Raw genomic sequence first — 10,018 nt, 5'->3', positions numbered from 1 at the left:
CACTGAAGACCAGCACTTTGTTCGATTTGCTGCCTTCGCACTAAAGTGGCATCTGTGACAGCGTGGTTGATATATGAAGGCCATTGCAAGCTTTTCAGGAGGTCATCATGTAGGACAACAGTCCCTCACAATCATGTGTCATGTTGCTGCTGGTGATAAATGTCATATTTGTTTTATGGTCTCTAAGATCTTTATGTTGTATAGCACTTCAGTGTACCAGGGAAAGTAACGGATAGTCGAGACTAAAATTACCCCCAAACTGTGTTTATTATGTATCTTTTAACACAGAAACTTTATAATTTACATAGAAAATACAAAAGTAATATGTTAATATCGTATGTTTAAAATGTAACTCCTTCTCACAACCATATTGTAATATGAAAAAAATTCTGCAGGATATTGTTTATAATATTTTCACTCTTTATGCAATGTTACATTTTCTAAAGAGTCAAGGCTGTCAGTTTGATTGGTGGTTTAGGCCACGATGTCAGCATGATTTGCGAGAAAGGACATCCAGTGCTTTTGAATGAACGGGCTTAAAGAGGAGGGTGAAGCTGGAGGGGCTCAAATGGCCATTGCCCTCTGTGTCCACTTTTCCCATCAACACGTAGTTACGGCCTGGACAAGAGACAATGAAGAAATACAGAGCAAGTTGTTATCATTTACATCAGAGCAGCTTGTGATTTTTAAAGGGAAACATTTAAAGGAACAACACTGAAAATGAACAATTCCTGTTAAATAACATACCAATCCAGAACTCTGTTTTACTCCTATGATATATGCTGCAATATGACACCTCTATATGGTTTTATTATCTACATTATTGCCTTTAATCGCTGACTTTTATTGGTTAAATACAAAATCATATCATCTGCATACAGTTTGACATTGAACTGGATTTTAGCACTGGTAGTACCCGAAACATAGAAAGCCATCATTAAGAAATTCCAGTTTGTACACAGTATTTACAGACGTTTGACAACCTGCTCTAACTGTATTATGTGGCAATATTTCTGTAAGATGGAGAGCAAGAAAACTGTCTCATTTTTTACCTTTGATTAGTCCTGGGCATTTCTTGCAGGTAGAAGTCAGTGTGACTGTTTTGGCGGGTCCTGATTTGGTGACAGTGAGGCTTCCTGTCTTATACGCCTTGATCAGTGACACCTCGATGGTTGCTGAGCCCCTTGGACCAGGATCTATAAACGTAACCTTACCCGTAATCACTAAAATAAAGAAAAAAGAAAGATGTGGTCACTAAGGGAAACAATTTAAGATTTTTTAAAAGTTATCATTGCAAGGTGTTTAGACTTCTTTAAACTTTGGTCAAAAATTTAAGACTTTCTGAGTGATTATCTGAGGAATCTGCTTATGAGTGAAATATCCATTGCTAAAAAGCCACCCTAAAGTGGTCGCTACTAATTTGAAGATTGGTGGTTTGACCTCTGGGTGCCCCAGTCTTCATGCCAAAGACTGGGAAAGACACTAACCATAAGTTGCTCTCAGATGCATTCGTCTGAGTATAAATGTGTCTGAATGTTAGAAAGCACTTAGTTGTAGAGTGGGCTAGAATCACAAAAAAGGCATGTTTCAATGGGGAGAAAATGTGTAGAACCAAGTGACATTTTGTAGGTGTAAAGGTGTGAAAATAGATGGAGAGGAGTTATGCAAAGCCCAGACTGCAGCTTGTTTTGTAGCTCACCAAAGTCATGAGGGCAGAAGCTGGTTTGGAGGGTTCCAGTCCGCTTACAGGGTTGTGTACACAGTGGGTTCAGTGGTAAAGCTGTAGGAAAAACATGCGGCAACAAACACTTTCTAGTACAAGTAAACACAAATACATACATGGGGGTAAAAAGCAGGTTAAAAATTCAACACTCGTTTTATTGTACTTACGTTTCTTGCTCACATTGGGTTTCTTGGTCACTGCTTTGGTTACTCCTGGTTGAGATGATGCTGTGGGTTTCATCTTAGGTTTGACTGTTGGTTTAACTCCTGCCTTAGTGGTTGGCTTCACTGGTTTCACTTTGGGTTTTATACTGGGCTTAGGTGTGGGTTTAACCTTGACTCTTGGTTTAAGAGTTGGTTTAATGACCTTGGGTTTAGGTGTAGGTTTGGGCTTTGGTGTAGTTTTAACTCCAGGTTTAGGTTTAGGCTTTAGTGTTGGTTTAATTTCAGGTTTAGGTTTAGGCTTAGGTGTAGGTTTAGGTTTAGATGTGGGTTTGATGTTAGTAGTAGTGGGTCTGTTTAGTGGAGGTTTCTTTACTAGCGGTGGCCTTCCTGGTTGCCTTTTGGGTGGTTTGGGGGTGGGTTTGGGCTTGGGGCTTGGTCTGAGTTTGGGAACTGGTTTGGGGGTGGGTTTGGGGCTTGGTCTGAGTTTGGGAACTGGTTTGGGGGTGGGTTTGGGCTTGGGGCTTGGTCTGAGTTTGGGAACTGGTTTGGGGGTGGGTTTGGGCTTGGGGCTTGGTCTGAGTTTGGGAACTGGTTTGGGAATGGGTTTGGGCTTGGGGCTTGGTCTGAGTTTGGGAACTGGTTTGGGGGTTGGTTTGGTGGGTATTTTTGTCGTGGAGGTTATCTGAGGTCTGTGGATAAAGTCTCCTCCTGCAGTGGGTGTGCGGGACCCACGAGGCACGCTGGAGTAGTGGGCCATGAATCCATCTGAGGTCACGCTGAGGTCAGACACAAACTGGAGAAGCAGCTCGTTCCCATTTGTCACTATAGTGCTATGAAAGGAACAGGGAAAGTAGAAAGAAAGGATAAAGCGACAGACACGTGGAAGAAACGGGACGTGACAGTATAAACACGTCAGCAAAGCTCTGCTGTAAGGTATGTATACATGTATTTAGCTTAATTCAAAGTAGCTTATATCTGAACAGTATCTCACCCTGGTGGCTTGTCTCCGCAGAATTTCCCTATCCTCCTCGAGTCATCCGTTTCTCCCCCATTAAATAAGGCCACATAGTCATAACGACAATACATGTCAGGCTCCAGATCCAGTTTCTCAAACTGTACCTCAATCACCTGGAAAATAGGTGGAAACAGAAAGCTATGAAAGTCTTGGCAGGGCATGGCGCTAGCACATGTTTACTTCTGACTAATTTTCATGAGCCGTGTACAGTGCAGCCATCAGGAGGTGGTGGTGGAGTTCTGAAACACAGAGGTGCATTTACTCCCTCTCTTGCCCTTGCTTCCTTCCCTCCTTCTTTTAGTTCAATCTCTTGGCACACATGATCACGCCTGCAGGGACTCAAAGAGGTCTTTCATTTTAACTTCGGCACAAGGCCGCTGTCACACTCATACACGATAACTGCATTAAGTATCCTACAAGGAAAGTACATTTCCTTGTGATGGGCCCCTTTACTGCCATTTATTTCCAACACAAGGCATTTAACATACTCAACTGCACATGCAGTCAATTGAAATTTGATTTTGACTAATATTTGGTGCACGTAAATTATAGAAATACAAATTAAAATGATACCTCAGCGCCCGTGCATATTTTCTAATTGTATATTTCACAAAGATTTAAGCCCAGTTCTTGTTAACAATCATGTGCAAATTTTTTTGTTTTGAGGTTATTGCATTCCTGGTGCATTGTCAGCTTCACTGGTTATGTAGATTAGATCCACAAGAATCTATTTGTTCTTTGATTGGAAATATTGGCTATATTATTCGTTTTTATAGAGTTAACTATTTAAAGTGTTGAAGATACAGAAAACACCTTTGGATTTTATTATTAAACTGACTGAAGCACCCACTGACAAACTAGAGTATTTATAAATCATTCAATCTAAACTATTTGACTGGGCACTTTCCTGCGTGAGTAGGTAATACATGTTTGGTGTTTGCTAACAATTAGGTGCTTTTAGCTGCCAGGTACAACATTTTAACCCTTGGAAAATAAACCCTATAAGGTGGATTAATTGCTCTCTTTTTTTTACGCTAGTTGGAAGGCTATGTACAGCGTATATTCCTTAGCATTTGTTCCTCAGTGCAACATCATGCTGTCAAATTTTTCCACCGGGAAAATTTATGCTAGCTAGCCTAGCTAGTGAACCAGTCCTACATGTGTCCTTATTTCCGCTGGATGTTACTTTCCACTTATGTCACTTCGTTTTCTAATTTGTGTTCTTGTCAATAACTATCTGTAGACGGCCTAATTTGTGGTATTTAACTTACAAGTTCAGAATAGCCACAAAAATCAACATATTTTACAGTCTTTTCAAATGCATATGAATGTGAAGAATGCCACTTTTAGGCATGCCTGTAGAAAATGTCAGAATTCAAATTAATATGTTAATTAGGGTGACATAACCAAAAGAGATATGTGGGCCATGTGGGGAACAGTAGATATCTGACTTTTTTTTTTCAACATGTTGATGCTTCATTCTAGATATATGTACAGCGGGTAAAATAAGTATTGAACACATCAGCAGTTTTCTAAGTAAATATTATTCTAAAGGTGCTATTGACATGAAATTGACCCGATGTCGGTAACAACCTATCAAATCCACACATGCAAAGAAATCAAACCATAGTCCATGAATTAAGTTATGTGTAATAATGACAAAGAGAAAAAGTATTGAACGCATGAAGAAAAGGAGGTACAAAAAGTAAAGACACCAGCTGAAATCTTCAGTAATCAGAAAGCAATCCTTCCACTTATTGCAAATTAATATCAGGTGGTTCAGTCCCAATAAAAAGGTGTCTCATTACCAAGGTGTCAACAAGAAACATCTAATGAAGGGTAAAATCAATGAGCTTTCTTAAGACCGTCGCAGCCTTATTATGCAAAACATACCGATGGCATTGGTTACAGAAGAATTTCTAAACTACTGAAGGTTCCAGTGAAGTTTGGAGGTGGCAACATCCTGATGTAGGGCTGTTTTTCAGCGTATGGCGCGGGCACCCTTCACATACCTGATAAAAATCTAACAGGATGATGAAGACGACACGAGGGTTTGACATCTCAGCAAGACGATGAGCCCAACACATCCAAGGAAACTCAGCTGGTTTCACAGATTAAAATAAAGCTGGTAGAATGACCCAGCCAACCACCTGACCTGAATCTAACTGAAAATCTATGGAAAGCTCTGATGCTCAGAGTTCATAAAGGTGTCTTCAGGATTTGAAGACTGTTTGTGTGGAAAAATGAGCCAAAATCATGCCTGAGCAATGCATGTGACTATAGTTTCTCCATAAAGGAGGCGTCTTGAAGGTGTCATCAAAGGCTTTTGTATGAAGCATTAAATACATTTCAGTAAGCGTTTTTGATATTTTTTTCTGTGTCATTTCTCATTATTACACATAACTTAATATTTGGATATCTGCGGTTTAATTTCTTCGTGTGTGTCAATAGCACCTTTAAAAATATATTTACCTAGAAAACTGGTGATGCGTTCAATTACTGCTATCTAATTTTAAATTGAAGAATAATGGCAAATTACAGTATAAATAACGGGAAAAAAAATACGGTAAAATGGTAAAAATATTCACTTAAACGTGTCACAATAATTTGACAGATAAACTAATATTAAGGCACTGATATGCTATAAATAAATAAAATGATAAATTCAGCTTTCTTTAATATAAGCGAGCAGGTCTTTAATGCTACTCGATCATTAGGAATCTAATAATAATAATAACAGAAATTCTGATGTGAACCGCTCTCAATCTGTATGAAGTGTAGTGTGATCAGCTTACATTGCTCGGCTCTACGGAGATGTGCCACGAGCAGCTGATGCCTGCTGGGTAATTGGAGTTGGGCCAGTTGGGCGTCTTTACGGAGCCCTGTGATTTGGTCAGTCGTCCTCCACAGAACTGGTTCTCTGTGGAAATATGAAAAAGAAGATGGAGTTAAAAAATAAGAGTGTGCTACAATATGTTAAGGTGAGACAAAAGCCAGGTGATACAATAAAAGCATGAGGCTGCCCTGTGTTTGCAGGAGAATAACAAAACTGTGTCCTGGAGCCCCAGTAAAATATTTGCAGGATTACTTGTCCTCACCTTCCATATGTGGCTTCCCTGCATTGAAAGAAGCCAGAAATCCTCTTCCACCAGTGGCTTCATCCGTCACCATCTCCAGCATCATGGTGTTGGAGGTGGAGAGGAGGGCACCGGGCCTGAAGGTCCCGCAGAATCGACCTAACTTCTGCACTAGGCGGGAGTGACCGTTGTAGACGTCCAGGTAGTCATAGCGGCAGATGGGGTCAGCCTCTAAGTCAAAGAGGCGGAAAGACAGCATGACCACATGATCCTCGGGGACCTGGAGGGGACAACAGACTCAGTATGACCCACACACAGGAACAACCTGGTTTTTTGTTATGTAAGGCAGATTATTTCTTCAACATTGATACTGCTTGTGTTACTCTGAAAACAGCAAGAAAATGCTGAAAGTGAAGCATATCAATAATGAGTAAAAACTACAGATGTGTTTTTGAAGGAAATAGATCCAGAAGAAAATAGATTACCAAAATAAAATAACCAGATTTGAAAATGTCCTTTCATTGAAAATGATCATCTATGCAACTGTTATTCACAACCCCGAGCTCGTATTTGTATTATTTTGACTCTGACTTGTTTTATTTTGTTTCATGTGGTTTGATGTTATATCTGAATTTGTAACATTGTAATAATGTGGCTTGTTGGCCAGATCTGAAAAGTAGATGTTATCCTCGAGGGACCTGCCGATTAAATAAAAATAAATAATATATTTCACAGTTAAAATGACAAAAAAAAAAAGGAATAGCACAGGTGTTACTTGAATTATCAACACAAAAGGAAACACTGCAGTGTTTGTTTTTTCTTCTCCCCAAAAAGTCCCATTTCACTATTTCCTGTTTCCTCCCCTCACCCCCAACCAGTCACAGCAGATGGCTGCTCCTCCTTGAGCCTTGTCCTGCCGGAGGTTTTTTTCCTGTTTAAAGGGAGTTTTTCCTTCCCACTGTTGCCAAATGCTTGCTCATAGGGCAGGGGTGCCGAACTGCAGGTTTTAGATAACACCCAGGGTCAACACACCTGAATCAAATGATTAGTTCATTACCAGACATCTGGACAACTTCAAGACATGTTGAGGAGGAAATTTAGTCATTTAAATCAGCTGTGTTGGATCAAGGACACATCTGAAACCTGCAGGACACCTGCCCCGAGGCCTGGAGATCGACACCGCTGTCATAGGGGGTCGTCTGATCGTTGGGGTTTTCTCCGTGCTGCTGTCTTTACTTTACTACAGAAAGCTCCTTGAGCCTTGGAGCCATTTAAATAAAACTGAATTGAATTTCAGTAAATGGAATGGAGTTCTTGAAACATGTTTATTTACATGTGGATGAACCAATAGTTGTCAGGACTCACAGAGGAACTGTAAATTAATGTTTTGCTTCTTGTTTCTGTGCTGTTGAAGCACTTTCTAACAGTCTGGCTCCCCCTGTAGCTATGAGGAGATGGTACAGTCCAGTTTGGGCCAAGCTGGTTTATAGTAGGATGATGAAGGCAACTTAATATGAGCCTGTTGTTGGTGGTTTGATCATTTTTGGGGCGGCTGTGGCTCAGGAGGCAGCACAGATTGTATACTGATCTGAGAGCACTGTAGTCAACCTGACCTTGCTTTCATTAAATGTTTTTCTATTTTTTTCTAAATCACATTTTCTTTAGTTTTCTAGTGCCACACAGCAATCACATCCTTTTGGCACTACAATGATTTGGCTTCAGTTCAAAACATTTAGTCATCTACATAGGTGCTACCACTGTTTCGCTATCCCCGTGTCCCAGACTGAAACATCACAGCTACTTTCAGTGACTCACAGTGATGTACCAGGTGCATTTGCTGTTGGGTTTGTACAAGCTGGGAAAACCTTCACTGGCCACGATGCCGGAGTCTATGACCAGGTGGCCTCCACAGTGGAAGACTGGCCTGAAAGAGAAAGAGAAAAAGAAATCCTGCCCTTCACTTCATGTGCCGTGGGCTTCAGGAAATGCTGCTTTTGCTTATGCAGCTATACTGAAGAGCATTGAGGCAAAAACCTGCACACACACACACGTTTAGATGTGAAAAACACAGTCTTTCTCTGTTCTCCAAGGCTGGGAAAGTTCCCAGTAAACTCTCATGGTATGTTTTTTTTTTTCATAGAAGTTGGCCAAACCAAGCCAGGACTGTTAATACACAGTATATGTGTTATCGCCACACTCTGACTGCACCGCAAGAAAACTGTACACGTTCGCTTTGCAAACACCGCCGCAGCAGCCCAATCACACACGGTTTGGTGGCACACACACCCACTCTTTCGCACTCGGATAAACACACATCAAAGCAGCGCCAGCTTCAACTTTTAATTTTGCCGTGCGGGCCAGGCCCAGACTCGTTAATTTAGATGTTGGCTGATCTGGCATCTGGTTTTCCTCCAGAAACTCTGCAGCTGGAAATTAGGTTTAAATTTTACTCCATAGCAGCCAGTGAGGCAAAATTTACAATCCCTTACATTACAGAGCTGTTTTTCTGTCTCTCAAGTTCTCCAGGCATGCATGGTGTGTCTCTTGTGGTACTCTAAGGCCACACTTGGCCAAAATATTCCAGTTTTGGAGTCCCCTCCCTTCTGACCCTCAGGAGCTTAGCAGGCCACAGGCATTTGTTTGTCTCTCATGTTCAATTTACACCTTGTTTGTGTGGAACTCTGCACAAACAAAGAATTTCAGGAAGATTTACTTCTCAGCTGCAACAAGAAAAACAAACTATATGACACGAGAGCACTGCTGCTGGTACATCTACCCAGATTTAATCACAATAAATTACAGCACGCTGTCATTATGTGTCCGCCTGCCTGTCTGTGTGTTTATGGGATGCCGACCACATCTTTCTAACGCTACACCCTTCTATTTCTACCGAACTTTCGGTAATCACAATACTGCGACCAGGAGAGGAAACAGTCTCACACATGCACAGTAGTTAATCCAGACTGATGTGGGCTTGAAAATTGCTTGCCACATGTGCACATACTGAAAAGAAAATTGGTTCACAAAGGGCACATTGACAGCTCATACATACAGAATAACTTTGCTGCGCACACCTTACCTTGCGTTAGTGTCATTAGTCTGAGCATCAGTCCATCCCAAGGACAAAATGACAAGAAGGCACATGGGGGTCCACACCCAGTCCTCCATCCTGCTGTCCTCCCGGATTGGGAAAGACGAGAGTGCAGAAGGGAAAGAAGGAGGGAGAAGCAGCGCAGAGGCGTGGAGAGGGGTAAGGTTTTGGGAAGGGGAGGGGAGGCAGGGAGAGGAGGGGAAGTGATGGTTGGATGGTGGGGTGTTACGGAGGGAAGGCGAAGAAAGGCAAGGGTGCGTGAATGAAGTTGGTTAATGCAGGTGACTAGCAGTAAAAAGTGTTGCTTACACTGATTCACAGCCAGAGTGGATCTGTACAGTGTGCTTGTGTTGCTCATTAACAGGTAGACTAATGAAGTATATGCAGAAGGTAAGTTTCTGTAGGCGTGTGCTTACAGAGGGCCTGTGTTGTAGCATGTATAATGACCACTTCACAGCGCTGCCGGCTACAAGCCGTGCTTTTGTTCGCCATCTTCATCTGGAACCATCAGGTTTACATGTTGGACTTTTAGTCAAGAATTCAGCTCGACCGAAATGCTGTGGTGGGACTTTAAAACAACTGTGAATAAACCTCAATGGGCTGTAAAGGATTCCCAAAATTCCTCCATAACCATGTGAGAGACTGATAAAGAAATGAAAAGTTGGTTGTACAAGCTCGTGAAATGCGGACTAGCAAAGGACCGTGATGTTTGCAGATGACTCTGTGATCTGTAGCAAGAGTGGAAAGCAGGTGGAGGACAGCCTGGAGAGATGGAGGTGTGCACTGGAGAAGCAAGGCAGATTACATGTGTGTGAATGAGAGGGAAACAGGTGGAAAGGTGAACATGCAAGTAATAGATGTAGTAAAAGTAGACGAGTTTGAATACATAAGGTTAACCATACAACGCAATAGACAGTGCAAAGGAAAGGTGAAGAGGAAACTGCAGAC

The 10,018-nt window shown here is 41.6% G+C and overlaps 1 protein-coding gene across 3 annotated transcripts; it reads right to left on the bottom strand.

The window, feature by feature from the left end:
* Positions 1-487: 487 nt before the first annotated feature.
* On the bottom strand, positions 488-9,147 carry pcolceb (procollagen C-endopeptidase enhancer b). Of its 3 annotated transcripts, none has more exons than XM_085350873.1 (10): positions 9,059-9,147; positions 7,795-7,903; positions 6,001-6,259; positions 5,698-5,822; positions 2,879-3,015; positions 2,451-2,717; positions 1,891-2,360; positions 1,700-1,780; positions 1,053-1,223; positions 488-618 (listed from the first exon to the last, which is right to left on the bottom strand). In XM_085350873.1, exons 1-10 carry the CDS (start codon positions 9,145-9,147, stop codon positions 488-490), a joined length of 1,839 nt encoding a protein of 612 aa, XP_085206999.1. The 3 variants fall into 3 exon arrangements, with proteins under 3 accessions (XP_085206999.1, XP_085206998.1, XP_085206997.1); XM_085350872.1 differs by having other exon boundaries at positions 1,891-2,449; positions 2,525-2,717; XM_085350871.1 differs by having other exon boundaries at positions 1,891-2,717.
* Positions 9,148-10,018: the final 871 nt, after the last annotated feature.

The sequence above is a fragment of the Diplotaxodon limnothrissa genome, linkage group LG3, assembly GCF_057381915.1.
Source record: "Diplotaxodon limnothrissa isolate DT_005_m linkage group LG3, D_limnothrissa_male_GT1.1, whole genome shotgun sequence".
NCBI classification, from domain to species: Eukaryota; Metazoa; Chordata; class Actinopteri; order Cichliformes; family Cichlidae; genus Diplotaxodon; species Diplotaxodon limnothrissa.
Note: the sequence above shows the minus strand (reverse complement) of the source record. Positions and strands in the feature narration are given on the sequence as shown.

Bases quoted from the DNA above. Each gene is read 5' to 3' on its own strand.
- pcolceb (XM_085350871.1), bottom strand. From the start codon at position 9,147: ATGGAGGACTGGGTGTGGACCCCCATGTGCCTTCTTGTCATTTTGTCC. The intron at 6,260-7,794 runs GTGAGTCACTGA...TGTCCCCTCCAG, and splicing joins AATGCACCTGGTACATCACT to GTCCCCGAGGATCATGTGGT. The intron at 3,016-5,697 runs GTAAGCTGATCA...CCTATTTTCCAG, and splicing joins TCTCCGTAGAGCCGAGCAAT to GTGATTGAGGTACAGTTTGA.